Source organism: Myripristis murdjan, chromosome 9 (genome assembly GCF_902150065.1).
Source record: "Myripristis murdjan chromosome 9, fMyrMur1.1, whole genome shotgun sequence".
NCBI classification, from domain to species: domain Eukaryota; kingdom Metazoa; phylum Chordata; class Actinopteri; order Holocentriformes; family Holocentridae; genus Myripristis; species Myripristis murdjan.
Window position 1 is genome coordinate 24,392,829 of NC_043988.1, and position 15,268 is coordinate 24,408,096.

The following is a 15,268-nucleotide window of genomic DNA, read 5'->3' on the forward strand; positions in this document are numbered from 1 at the left end:
CAAAAGCTCTAGAGGTGGGATAAAGAGATCTTGTTATCTTATAATTACACTGTAATAACTTCTTTATTCACAGGCCTTCTACAAGGTGTGCAACAGGGATTACCTGAGGACTGAAAGCAACAACCAATTACCATGCCCCCTACAGCATAATTTACAGCAATATTTCAGCTTTTTCAGAGAGAATTTTGCCAAAACATTTTTTTACCTTACAGCCTAGGCTAAAAGGTCCAGGTGAGAGGTTGGGTTACAGTAATAACCTTTTCCCAGTCTCTTCCAAACCCAACATCCTGTATGCTAAATCTGTGGTTTGTCATTTTATCATCTGAGTCAGAGGACAATTACAGGTCAGATGGGAACACAACCAATGCTGAAACAAAGCTGAAAAATACTGGGAGCTCTGCTGGGAGTTTGTACCACTGTGCAGGGTCTAACCTATTTTGCATATGCTGGTTATAAAACCCCTTAATTTTCATCCCAAAACGGAACATACTTAGTGGCTGTATAAACAGAAACAGCGAAACTACCTTTGGCAACAGTAGGACAAAACTTTCAGCGAGTAAAACAGGCCTGTAAAAATTAGGATTTATATCTACTGACACATGCATTTTTTATTCTGGGATAGCAACTCATGCAACAGTGTAAAAAGGCTCATAAAGCTATTTTACAACGTTTAATAAAGTGTCCAATTCTTCAGAAACATGTTCTTTAGGCTGCAAGAAGGTATTTACATAACTTCATAAAGCTGTAATCACTGCTGCTGTTGGTATCATATTTTGTTGTCCACTGAATGACTGATGACTCTTATCTTTAAGACGTAACAGGGTTACACTGGTATTAAACAGACAAAGTCTGCACAATTAATCATCTATTTTATGAAAACTTCCATAGTTCATAATCCTAGAATGCTGGCATATCTGCAATACCAAAGGATTTTATGGCGCTTATAACATCAGCTATACTTGATAATATTTTCATTTTGGGGTAAACTGTAAATTAGCATCTCAGATATTTCATTACTCACTTACGCTCATGTCTGTTGAAACACAGCTGAGGTTTGAATGCCTACAGTGAATTAGCTATCATGGCTTGTTGTAAGTCTTCTCCAAAACAACTGAAGTGAATGAGATCTGGTTCTTTTGAGTTTGCAAAAGAACAAAAAATAACCATAAAAATATTCCAACCAGCTCATGCAGCATAATCCATGTGCTCTAAAACCAAATGATGGACCTGAGTTCAAAAGAGCCTTCCAGCTGACATCAAGGGTGAGCAATGACAAAATTTTCATTACTGAGAGAACTACACCTTTAAAATCCAACATAACCTTGGCTGCATTTTATTGTACCTTTAAAATTCAATGATTTTTGTTCTCTTTTGTTCTCTCATTTGTAGCAATTCAGTTCTCTCCAGATGAGTTAAATAAATGATGACAGTAAAAAGAAGCATATATGACATATAGTCAAGGATGAAATTAAGGTTTCTACTACAGTATGGGCTACTTTTATGATATCACGTTCAAATTTAAAACTCCTGATTTAACCTTCACAGTTGTCCATACCGTGGCATGTACTTGCTGGTCTTCCTCCAGGAGAAGCCGGTAACAGAGCGTGGATGAGCCAGGTAGACAAATGAGAAGGCCACCTCTCCCTGGGTGGTGATTCTGGGCTCTGGAGGTGTGAAGAGTCTGGAAACCCCGGACTGCCACTTACTGGTGCTATACCACACCTTCACTAGGCAGTCGTCCTGAAGACGGAAGGCGAACAGGGATATGATGAAGATAGCACAGAAAGCAAAAATGCAGAAAATTCATTGTAGAAAAATTTTGCTGGAGTGTTGTATGCACGCTGTCTGATATGCAAATCACTGCCGTTACACATAAAACAGTTGAGATACACCTGTTCAAGGCTTTATGAATGATGAAATGCATGTTGTTAATTCAGCGGGAGCAATGAGACACTCCATTTCATGTACCATTACAGCATGGCAGCCTAACGCATTCTGTTATAAATAAAACGGATCTTTTCCTGTCACAACTTCTGTCAAAGGCCCAGTTTCTTAAACAATGGGGTGGGAATCAAAATGGGTCATGAATAAGTAGCTGGTTTGTGACAAGAGCAGCAACATGGTTCGATGAGTCTAGGTCCTGGGTGAGAGTAGATTTCTTGTTTGGGTACAACCGTGTACAAGTTAGGTAACTCCTAGTAAAAGACAACCTACTTGTCCAGCAGTAGCGAAAAATTCCCCATCAGGAGAGAACTTCATCAGACTGACTGGAGAGGCCGTTCTACAAAAACACAAAAAATGTTGAATTTGTGTTAATTTCAGAATTTTAAGTTGAACATTTAATTCAAGGAAAGACATGTTTAATAGAATATCCTTAGGCAAACAGTTGGAAATCAGATATGATCGGTTTTACAAAGATATCATAATAGTGTTGTGCAAACAAATACAGAATGTTACAAGACATTCAATTTTAGCAAATTCTGAGAAGCAATTATTCTGAAAATGTTCACAGTGTGACACAAAAGAAACCAACACAATTAATAACTTGAGCTCAAAGAGGAAGGCAGCACAAAGTGCACATTTTATAATTTTTCAGTTCTTACTTGCTGTGCCAGATGCATCTCCAGGCAGAATGAGTATCGCTGATGGTCATTCCTGCCCGCTTTCCCTCCTCCTCCGCTTCATGTTTCACCTCATCACCATTCGACCACAACTGGAGGCTACTAGAGCCTGTTAAGAGATGGCTGCCTGGATGCACAAAATACATATATATATATATATTCATTCTGAGATGTTCACAAGATATATGCATCCATGTTTAGTTTCATATTTGGTGAACAAATAAATTGAGCACTATTAGCATGCTTTCACAAGAGGAGATTCACTGACAATTTAAACATTGAAGTCGTATGAAGAGTGCTCAGGGTTCTACAGTACCTGTGGGGTGCCAGGCCAGGTTTCGTACTATCGACTGTAAAACGAACTGACCACTCTTCTGCCACTGGCAGTTCAGCTTCTGTAGATAAAGAACAAAGACATTATACACCATCAATCACACATAAACGAGATAAGTCCAAAGACAATGCATTTCCTTTTGTCCATATCAGGAGGAACTACTGCACATTAAGAATCGTACTAACTCTGACATCGTGTATTTTATAATGATGTTCATTTAAGTGCTCTGTCCCTATTTATTTAAATAGTAAAGCTGATTTCATGTGAATCACATGGATCAGGCTTCATGGACAACAGCCATAATATCTCAAAACTTCTGGATTGGAAAAGCTAGTAGGCTCCATTCAGGATGTGTAAAATCCCTCAGTCCTTCCTTGTGACTGTTCTTTGACTTCTCAAACAAAAGAACACTGTAAAGCACTGGTACAACAACCTTTTGACTTTGTAACTACTGAATAGGAGTAATACAGCATATACAACTAACTACAGACTACATTAAAACTACCAACAAGACATTGTTGATCATTTCAGTAGAAATGTGCATACATGTTTCATGTTAAATTCTGCATAGCTTTTGATTTTTGGTGTAAACTCTGAATACATTTCATTGTTCTCGTGGATTTGGATGAACAATGTTCTACTTTATTTGAACTATCACGAGAACTCTGCCAAGACGATAAAAGGTCTCATTTTCAGGGATGATCTGACCACATGCTTGGCTAGTCCATGACTGGAAGGTGCTGTAGAGTACTCACATTCGATGACGTGTCTTTCTGATCTGGATGATGAACTGGCTCAAAGACACACACAATGCTTCCATAGGAAGCTGCAATCTGTAAATGGCAAAAAGACAGACAACAAATATCATATATTGTCCAGATGTTTTTCATTCTAATACAAATACATAAGTAAAGCTCTGGTCATACATTTCTAAAATCACAAATGCATTGGAGTAACAGTCCAAAAAAATCTGAGATCTGCACCATATGAGAAAGAAAAAAAAAGTAAAATATGTTTAAAAAATAACACTGTTTGTGACCAAACAAAAAAGGACCCATACTATTTAAAATATAACATGTCTTTGCAGGCAATGAATGTCGTCCTGGTTAGTGAAGCACTTGACAAAAGATCAAAAATATCTTGGGCCTGTTCGGCAATCCTTTGTTGACTCAACAGTGTCTTGACTACAGGATGTGCGCCTCCCATTAATGCAATTGTTAGGCCTACATACTCAAGTTCTAACCACAGAAGCCACAGTCACTATGCTAAACAAACTGAATGAGCAAAATTTCTGTGGAGGGAGCAGAAATAACAAGCTTAATAAGGTCTAGGACCTTAGATAATACAAGCTGTGTGTCTAATGGGGTAAATAATATGCCAACTGTCAGAGATGCTGAATGTCATGAAGGAGTGAGTCACACACATACAGGCAAACACATTCACATGCACATACACAATATCTAGTGCAGACAGACAATGGCTCATGGCACAGTGATACATGAGGAAACCACAATCTTTTTTTCCAGACAGTTCTTCTTTGTTTTTTGTTTATTTCAGTGAAGTAGGACAGTGATACAATAGCTGCAGAATGCACATGCTCTTTTCCACTTTGGTTGACTGGTGTCTTTCCACATCATCCTACTATTGCCTGGCATGCAGATCAGCCCATTGTTTCAGACTTGGCACACAGGGAAAGCAATGCACCTGTTCAAGCTAAATCACATTCCAAAGTGTAACCTTTTTTCCCTGTAAAATAGCTATCAGTGTAGACATAGTCTGGCAAATGAGGTGGTCATGTTACTATGGGCCTAATCTGAGAGTGGCATAAAGCAACACCTCAGCAACAAAAAGATTATATCCTTGTTACTGAAGTTATGATGATGAATGTACTTTGGTCTATCTGTTATAAAATCCATCGAGCTTTCAAGATAAGTTGAGGTTACAACTCCCATCTTAAAGATCCAGCGAAATTATTTTTATTTAGTCAGGACAAAACATGCTATTTGAGCTTGCTAGCACAGAGGAGTCATTACAGTTTTTAATTGTTCACAGGGTGATGAACTGGTGAGGGTGTTAATGCGTTAGAGGACAGTAAGGGGGGCTAGTGCTTGAAACAGCATGAGATGACACCAGAGAAGAAGAGAAGAGCTCTGGGTGGTGACTGTGGGATGTAAACACAAAATCACGTGGAGAAGACTGCACCATGTGCTGTATGTTAGTACTAGTATTCGCAAGCCTTGTTTTTTTGTGTGAATTTCATCTCTCTTAAAAAAACCACTTGTCCCAAACAGATTAAAATCATCAATAAATCCCACATCATGAGCCCTACAAGCAGACTGAAGCCAATTGTGAAGGCTAAGGACTCTGTCGAAATGACTGGTACCACAGCCCAGTGTCTGAATGGGACGTCAGATAGAAACAGAATTGCCACATTGATTTAAAAAGTTAAAACGTTAATGGTTAAAATCGATCTTGGTCAGCTCGACTGCTGACAACCTATGTCATTTGTTCCCCCATGAATAACAATTCGTTCAATGGAGGTTGGGAGTCAAGGCAATAGATGCTGCAGTGCTCCTGATAATGGAATCACCTGCTATTTGTGCAGCAGGGGAGAAGAGTGGATAAGGGGTAGGAGACTGAAAGCTGGCAGGACAAAAGCACTCAGGTTCAGTGACCACTGGGTGTGGTGATCTTACTCGCTGTGGATGGGATGTCTGGACAGGCAAGTGTTGTGGTGAGGAGATGGAGTGCGATTTGTGAGAAAGGTTCTCTGCTGCCTCCAGACAATAAAGACCTCCAGACCACCTGATCACAGCCTCCTTCAGCATCCTGGGACAAGAGAAGGGGAACGTACCCCATCTTTTGTTCAGCTGTCCAATGTCCACTGACCAGCAGCCCTATCAGTTCTATTGACTGGTAAAGAGGAGACAACAACACCGGCCGTAGCCAGAGAGGAGTCCAGGACGGACGGTAGAGGAACTACAGGGGGATCTCCCAGGTGGACCGGAGCCTCTGCAGACAGACTTACGTAGCAGTTTGAAAGATCTAGGCAAGGACATGGTCCAGCCCCCACCAAGACTCTCTTACCACCACAAACCACCTCAGCGGAGACCACCAGCAGGTCCAATTAGATGTAGAACTCAGTACAGGTACCTTAGGTCTGGCTCCTGTTCAAAACCATACAGTGTCTTCCTGGACTGGGACAACCACCAGTGGTAAGGCTGCATCCAGGTCAACGGTTTGCACCAGTGGTAGTGTGCAAATCCAAATCCTCTGATCCACGCACGGGAGACTGTCTGTTCTCCACAGCCAGAGGAATAACCGACTGGGTGCCAGTGTCAGAACCGGTACCAACACTGATCAATGCTAACCATGGAAGGGTGTCAGAGGAGTCGGAGAACAAAGATTTTGACATTTGAGACGACTGCACATATCAGATGTGCTTCGCCTCTGCAGAAGTAACTGAAACAAACTAATCATTCTGTCCTTTTCTCGGATTTCAGTCTGCAGGCAGTGGATATTGTCCTTCAACCGTGAATATACACATTCATAGTCCTTACACACAGCTATGAGTTTTTTTTTCCACAAACATAAAGTTTTATCCTTGGGTTGTTGTAGTTGAGATATTAACAGGCAGCTCAAGTAAATAATCCAAACATCCACTGACTAAAGAATTTTAACCAGTTAAAAAAACACAGGTATAACAACAAGGACCTATAAAGTGTATCAAAAATTATGTCTTCAAACTGGATAAAACTGGATGAAATGTCAGTTTAAGATGGAGCTTCTGTCAGACATAGACCAGGCCGTCAGTGTGTAAGGCACTCAATCGACAAGTCTCTTTTTTCCGGGGTTAAATATCAAAAATATAATTTGGGTATATATCATTACTTAATTTCCCCTCAGGGATCAATCAAGTATTTCTGATTCTAATCATCAGATACTTTATAGTTTCTTATTTCAAGTACAACTGTGCATTCAGATTGATTTCAGAGTTGCTGCTCCCTCCCTGTTCACCACTCAACACCAAGTGCATTGCATTTTTCACATCACTGGTCCTCTACTCAACACTCAAAGCACTTTACAAAGTTTGCCTCACGTTCACCCATTCTCACACACACACACACACACACACACACACACACACACACACACACACACACACACACACACACACACACACACACACACACACACACACACACACACACACACACACACACACACACGCACTAGAGGCTACTATGCAAGTCTTGCTCAAAGACACTTTGACACGCTGACTGGAGGAGCCAGGGCTCAAACCAGGAACCCTCCAATTACCAGACGATTGCTCTACCTCCTAAGCCATGTCGTCCCCACAGTTACAGTTGCATCAAGCTTTAACTATAAGAGTCTCATGAAAAAAATCCATGTTCAAGATACTGACAGACATCAGTAATTCCAATCAACTGCATTAGTGTCATTTCATATCAGTTCTCATTGCTCTCACCAGCACCAAGACAATCTGGCTGTTGCTTGACAGGCTACAAGACACATTACTACCAATGCAGAATGCCATACATTCATTAATTAAAATATTTGACAAAACACTGATCAGGGGGTTGACTGAATATCTAAAAGTATACTATTTGGATAACATCCACAGGGATAGCTTCTCAAAGTGCTGGTGAAATTTCCACAACACTGACAATGAAACAACAAAAAATATGTATCCAAGAAGATACACTAATACAGGGTTAAAATTATGTTAGAAAATCTCACCCAGAATAAAGTGTTTAGTACATGTGCTTTAAAGCAATTCCTCTTTGTGCCATGAAGCGATTTATCAGAAATCCCCCGTGGCGGTAGACAATGTGAAATGCAAGAGGCAAGTAGAGGCTGCCACTTGCCCAGGTGAATTTTTTTTTTTTTTTTAACAACAGAATGATAGCAATTTCATCAAAATGGATGTCCTAAGGATTTTTTGATTAAAATGTAAATGTTACTCAAAGCACCAGATGCAGCACCAGGCCTTTTACACCTATCACCAACCATATAAAAAGGTTAAAAACACTTATCAAAAGGGAAGTGAACTCAAAATTGTGTAAACCAATAGCACAGTCAAACATACCGATGAGCAAGTTAACCGTACAGCACTAGAGGCATGTGAGGTTAGCCCCGTCCCAACTGAATTAGATTAAAACATCACATGATGGGAGCGCTGGCTGATTGGATGACTTTTTTCTCCATTAGGTCTGCTGTTATAACAACAAGGTTTCCACCAGCCACAATTAAGATTTTATACTAGATTACAATGACGGCCTGGCGGTAATCGCTACATCTTTTCATGCCATTGGAAAAGTGATAAGCAGAGTGTGATGATGCAATTGCAACAGTCCTAGAATCCCTTCCTTCCATTTGACTGGATTTTCACCCCCAGTAACTAAGAGTAGCTGTTTATTCAAATACAGCAGTAATAAAGGAAGACTGGCCATGTGTGGCATCCATTGTACATTAGCACTCTGACTCAGAAAATCTTGACAAATATGGCTAATGAGAATATATATGCAAATTCTAAATAAAGGACAAATTACCTCAAGAATAAACATTTCAGATCTTTGTGTCTTGTAAATCAAAGTGTATGTAGCCTAGTGATATATATGTGACATGGATTTATGAAAGAAAGAAAGAAAAAAGAAAGAAAGAAGGAGAAGGAAGAGGGTAGGGATAAACTACTGTCCATCAAAGAGTATTTAAAAACATTTTCCTGTGGAGGTATACCCTCAGCTATCTGCTGTTTCCCTCAAGTTATCCCCATTAATGATTTGATTTTGTTACATTATTGACATTAAGCATGTAAATCATATACAGTACATCTGAAATGTCTTACAGCACTGCTCTTGTGTTTGAATATTTATTTTTACAGCATTACTGCTTTATCAGTATGCATGCAGTGCAGAGGCTGGAGTCAGGGAGGATAGAGGGAGGGAATTACATCAAACAAAGTCAGTGAGGTGGTATTCAACTCACTTAACATGTACATAATATGCACTTTAGGGGTGACTGGGGACACTATCGCATTCTGAAGTTTAAACAAGAACAGCAGGTGATCAAAAGATAAGAATATTTTATGGTCTGTTACATTTACTATAATGGAAATCAAAAGCGAAACACTAAAAATCCCCCAAATTCTTAGGTTTTTCCCCTTGCAATCATTAGCACTTCTTTTGATGAGATATTCAAGTATTAATAGATATTCAAGTATTGGTTTTACAATGACCTAGCCACAGAAAGGCCAAGTCTGCATAATTTTGTAAGTGAGGGAACATTTCTGCCTAAGTGTGTTGTCTGAAATCTCTATGGAAAATATGAATGGGTTTGCAGGAAACACCAAAAATAAAAGTCTGTGCTACACAGAGTCTACTGGCAAGGCTACAGTATTTTTTGTTCTATGAACTACCAGGCAGTTTACTGTGATTTGTGTTATGTAACCCTGTGCTTTTATAAATTCAGTAATAAACAACCATAGCCAGAAGCAATTACAAACTGGAAAAAATCTCAAACCTGAACTGTGTGACCCCTCCCACACACCCAACTGAGGTAAACTTAACAGTTGATTACAAAGTGAAACAATGTATTGAATCAAGACAATTCCTTCGTTCTTACTCTAAACTACTCCATACAAATCCTCTTTGCAAAGTCCATCAATACAGCAGGGGTAAGAAAAAGCAAAGTGGCCTCACAGATAATAAAACTAATTGTATTAGTACAACGATAGGTAGCAAACTGACTAAGGAGCACAAACAACTTCACCTCTTCTGAGTTCAACTCTCTCCTAAGTTCAAAAGCCAGTCATGCCATTTTCAGCTGAGTGTGTTTTCTCCACAGCTACAGATATACTCTTTGATCAGCCAAACAAAACAGCAAAAAAATTTGACAGGAATGAGCATTTGTTGATTAAAATGCATTCCTCGTGCTGTACCAAGTACAGGATTTGTGAACATCCTAATGCACAACAGCCCGAGGATCCAGTAAGACAGACCAGAAATCCATGGCCCTTACCTGACCTCCCTGTAGGGAGCAGTCCACACAGCCCACCTGGATGTTGCCATGCTTGGCCCCTGGGATGATCTGCAGACGCTCGAAGTCACTGCCCAAAATCACCACATCACAGCCAGACGCGTAAGCCTATCGCATGAGACAAGTAAAAAGAGGGGAAAAAAAGAAAGAGATGAGAGGGACTCAAACTCATCCAGAGAGAATTGCATGAAGGGTCACCGGAACCAAACTTAAAGCTTCGGAGTGTCGTAGCAGCAGACATGCCATCACATGATAGCTTTGCAGTGCACGCAGATAAGACTGACATTCTACGCTCAATTTCTGTGGCTCTCAGGAGGAGAGGTTCACACAAGCTCTAATTCACTGTGACAATCCACAGACCTTTGCCTGCTTCACAAGAGGACAAAGGGACAGAAATAGTTTTGTTATCGATCCACTCAGCGAGAGACTACATGGGAATAGTATCAGATTCAGTTTGCGGCGAGATCACAGAGTGCAAAGGAAGTGACAGATACTTCCTTTGTATTCCACACATCAAGCCCAGGCCCAAAATCTAGGTCTTTAACCATGGGACGTCTTGCAGTGATGGTAATGATCTTACACCAGTAGCTAAATGTGTGATCTCAAAAATTCAACAGTATCTTAACAGATGACAGTGCAATATAATAGTCTTAATTTTAAGGTAATTTTAGATTAGCAATCCCATAACTCCTGATATTTTAAGTGCCTTGCAGAACATATTTAATGCATAAATGTTTAGCGTGCGTAACACCAGCTGAAATCCAGTTAGTACCATGCTAAAAACAATGACCTCTATCCAGTAGCAGCGTTGACACATCATATCACACTCAGAAAGAAACAAAACCTCAAAACAATAACACCAATGCAAGTTTTATTCTCTGCTTAGGCCATGTGTACACTATGCCAGGTAAATTTGAAGGGTCATTTTGGTGTTTAATCCACACAGCATCACAACGGTATTTTCAGTATTTCCAAAAAGCTCTGTTTACCCCGTTCATACAACATCGTCAGACTTGTATTTTCAAACTTAAACATTTGGAGAGCCGGTTTTCGTGGGTGGAAAATGACAGTTTAGTGTGGACATGGTCTAACAGTCAGAATTACAAAAGCTGCTGCATGGCTGGGAGGGAAATATTTTCAGAGCCTGAAATGTCTTACCGTGAATGGGACATTGTTGATGCTCCCTACAGAGAAACAATTGTCTCCAGGGTTGACAGCCCCTGTGAGGACCTGATGGAGATTCATGGTTTTTGATTATAGTCCCCTTGGGTTGTCTTTCCCTCCTCCTCTCTCCTTCCTCACAACACCCTCCTGGTCCAGGTGAGATTCATGGGAAACCAGTGTAAGGACATGTTCATCCTGGCCTGCAGCCTGCAATTTCACTAGTATCTATACAGGCTTCCTGTGAAGGATAGAGGGACAGGCAGGGAAGAGATAAAAACAATGAGACAAACAGAGTGTTTCAGTAATCGTTCAGTAATCGTCAAACCCCGAGCACTGACATTAACAAAGCATATCACCGACTGTCAGATATTGACTGTAAATTGATTTAGCATTCAGTTCTAGTAATGTCATCATGAAGGAAATGGATGATGATCTCCATGCGGCCTCTGTGGTCAAATATATTGTATCCAGTCTATGCAGTACATCAAGTGTTCTCAAAGTGTTCTGACCCTCAGTCTAAAACTGCATGAATTTAGTTGCACCACGAGATCCAGAGGAATAAAAACATACTAATACTGGCATGAGAGAACCCACTGCAAACAAGCATGGGGCCCATAATTTCTGGGAGTTCAAAGTAGAACGGGGAACCTCAGACAGGCAAGTACTGTACAAGTAGGAGTCCCATGTCACACCCTGTCTGGTGGCCAAAATTCCTATCAGCACCTTTGCAAACAGGTTGCCCTGGTAGCAGCTTCTGTGTATTGCCAAGATTGCTGTAGTAATCACAATGTATTTTTGGGCATATCCAAAAATACATGAGCGCTATTCAATGCACAAGCACATTACACAGTATGATTGTTATAATAATGGATAACTTATGCAGATGGAAAGTGTTTTGGCAGATCCACAAAAAAGTCGATTTCATTTCGTAAAATGTCCACCTGTTCAGTATTGGTTATGTGAGAAGGTGGGAAAACAGGCAACACCAGTTTTCAAGGGTTATCCTCTCAGAAATGCTAGATAAATTACTCCATCTCTTTAAACAAGCAGCCAGCAAATACAATAGTTTACAAAGGCCCATTATTAAATGAGTGTAGGTAAGGTCATGTCAGTGAGCCAACTGGGTCACCACAATGCATCCCTGACTACAAAACTGCAAACCCAGTTAATCCACTGCCTTGCAGACACAGGTAGGGCTAATCAAGCTACTGCAGCTGACACACAGAGTAAATGATCTAAATCTCTATCACAAAGTTATCCACACAAGTCTGAATACTTTTTTTTTTTTTTTTTTTTTTTTTATTAAGCAAACTATGTGACTTCCCTACATGCAATTTATTTCCAACTTTACCGCAGTGTCAGGCAACGCAGATCAGTAAAACTGCCGGCATCCGGCTGGTAGCACAATATCTCCCATTCGATGGGCGCAAGTTAAACAAAGTCTGTGTGGATGTCAGCATGATGAAGAATCGATGATGATCACACACATTTGTCTGGCCACTTCACATCGCAAAAACTCTTTTCAACAATGACAACAACAAAAACACCTTAAATGTCACAGTTTGGCCTACTTTTGGCTAACACACGGTGCAGTATTTTATAACCACGGAAAATTTGGATTATTTTCCGAGTGGCAACTCACGTGATAACATTCAACACCGACACGTTGAAGAAACGTAACGGCAACACAGCGAAATGACATTGTGTCAGTCAGTGTCTCAACAAAACACCTGAACCACAGTGTCAGAAACGTTGTCAGGTTTAAGTGTAGCTTCATGACACTGAATCGTCAAGCTAACTTCGCTGTCAAGTTTAGCTACACATCTGCAGCACTAAAATGACAGCAAAACATCGTAACACTTCAATGCTAACCAATGTTATACGCAAGTAATTAGCCACTCACCTCGTACTATCAGTCAGCAACCATGCCCGCTGTTATAAAGTGAACAGTGAATTTGTTTTCTTGCTGTCGTCTTTGGTGAATGCAGCTAACTAACCCCACAGTTGCAATCTTTTCAGCTACCTAGCGTTAGCGCGCATTAGCTTGGGAAGCTCGCTAGCTAGCTTAGCTAAGCTAGAAAACTAAGCTAGGAGGGTTGAACATGAGCTGTGACACACACTCACTCCCCGTCAAACTCCGCCAGCCACGACGAAAAGGCAGCGGCTACTGCTCAAAATGCAAACCATGAGAAGGAGCCAATTTCGCTGCCCAAAGTTAACAAATAAAAGCCATCCTAAGAAGAGGAAGCTGTTCCTTATGTTGAAGATGTGTCACGATGATGACTGTTTAGGTGCAATGCATTGTGGTCCTTGTAGTTGTATTATGATAACGTAACGAGCGAGCTACCAATTAGTTTTCCTGTGATAAACCGTTGGCTGATTAATCGCACGTTATAGGCTGCGTTATATCGTAACTATGCAGGCAATTGACACATGCGGCGAATCCCGGGTGTTTTTTGCAGCGTCTGGAGGAAATCATCAGATTGTAGCCTACAAGGTCAGTGCCTTCATTTCAGGTCATCACCAGAGAGGCGGCCCGTCAGTCAAAGGGGCTGTTCAGCTCCCAGTGTGAATGTGCTGAACTCTTTTTACAGTGAAGGTAATGTTGTAAAAGTTCATGCATGCTCATCCAACTTCCTTGTATAAGTAAAAAAAAAAAAAAAAAAAAAAAAAAAAAAAAAAAAAAAAATCCATTGTTATTATGGCCACATGTAGGTCCAAAATGTAGGTCCATTAGGCTATATATTTTAACCATTGCATTGTTACTTATATAACTCCAGAGGGTGGCAGAGGTGGATATTAAGATGTGCTGTCTACAAGCCTGAAGTGCGCACACACACACACACACACACACACACACACACACCGGGTCATCATTCCTAATCAGTGGCTCAGCAGTGATCCCCTGTATAATCAAGATGTCCCACTGGAGGATGTTCTTCTGGCAACAACTGAAGGGCTCAGTGTCTCAAAACAGAGCCTGGTCCAATTTGACAATGTCAGTAATAAAAAGTGTTCCCTCATCCTGCACCCACCTCCTCCTGGGCCAAGGACAAACATTCGTGTGTTGTCCATGCTGCTGAACAGGTGATTTGTTGTCAGTTTTGCTTTCCATAAATGGACTGTATGGCACCAAGGTGCAGGAAAGGACAGGGTGGGCTGCCTCACATGCAACCATCTGTTCCAAATACATATTGTCTCTGGGAGCTATTACAGTTTTCCTGCTTACTCCACCCTCCAAGACAAGTGTCCTGCACAGGACTCCTCCTACAGTCCTAAAGCACTGTTTGCATGCAAGCTGCCCTTCATTCTGTTAATGGTCTTCAGACTCTCAGCACTCATTACATTTGCACAACCCAGTGCAACTTCAGTCTACATATTTGTCAGTGTTCTCTCATACTAATGCTAATACACTGACTACCTTTAGGTGTACAGATCCAGCAAACCCTTGGAGGCTCCAAAAAAAAAAAAAAAAAAAAAAAAAAAAAGCCTTCCTCTACAGTCTCAACCAGGGTGTGTGTTTCCTGCCTGACTGTGCATATTGTGGTTGCATGTGTTTGAATGTTGTGTAATATGTGTAGTCTATTGTCTTCTGTTTGTTTTGCACTATTCTTGATGTGCTTGAGGTCCTCTTGTCTGTTAATTATGTTTGCATACTATGTTACTAAGTAAGTTATGTTCATTTGTTTTTTATTTGATTTTGGTTGGACCCTTGAGCGTCAGCAAATGTTGCTCACTAATAGACTAATAGACAAAATAATCTATGAATACTGGAGTCAGGCAATGTTTTCAAGATTACAAAGTAACTTTTTTTTTTGTATTTAATGTTTCCATGTAAGCACTTCAGCAGGTCAGGACGGATGTGCAGTAACTATTTTTCCACTTAGTAAAAACTAATATTGACAACAAAGTGTACAACACTGTGGTTATTCCTCATCAGGAAACTCTTTGTTTCATGTATTTGCATTACTTTTGTAAATCTTTATTTTGGTATATTTTAGGTCACTGAGGGTTCTTATCTTGCTCTAAACAAAAAAAGTTATTTGTTTTTAGGGGGAAAGTCAAGGACTTCCATTCTGTCATTCTGTCT

At 40.4% G+C, this 15,268-nt stretch overlaps 1 protein-coding gene across 5 annotated transcripts in view; it reads right to left on the reverse strand.

Moving 5' to 3' along the window:
* The window catches only part of dmxl1 (Dmx like 1), a 63,488-nt gene extending 50,037 nt beyond the window's left edge, over nt 1–13,451 (reverse strand). For 4 of the 5 annotated variants that reach the window (XM_030060967.1, XM_030060968.1, XM_030060965.1 and 1 more), the window contains exons 1-8: nt 13,082–13,451; nt 11,173–11,416; nt 9,997–10,122; nt 3,711–3,788; nt 2,938–3,016; nt 2,604–2,748; nt 2,215–2,281; nt 1,556–1,740 (exon numbers count right to left, since the gene is read on the reverse strand). In XM_030060967.1, coding sequence (XP_029916827.1) covers nt 1,556–1,740; nt 2,215–2,281; nt 2,604–2,748; nt 2,938–3,016; nt 3,711–3,788; nt 9,997–10,122; nt 11,173–11,259 — 767 coding nt within the window. In that variant the 5' untranslated portion in view covers nt 11,260–11,416; nt 13,082–13,451. The remainder of the gene's footprint in view (nt 1–1,555; nt 1,741–2,214; nt 2,282–2,603; nt 2,749–2,937; nt 3,017–3,710; nt 3,789–9,996; nt 10,123–11,172; nt 11,417–13,081) is intronic. The other variant, XM_030060966.1, reaches the window with a different exon arrangement.
* Nucleotides 13,452–15,268: the final 1,817 nt, after the last annotated feature.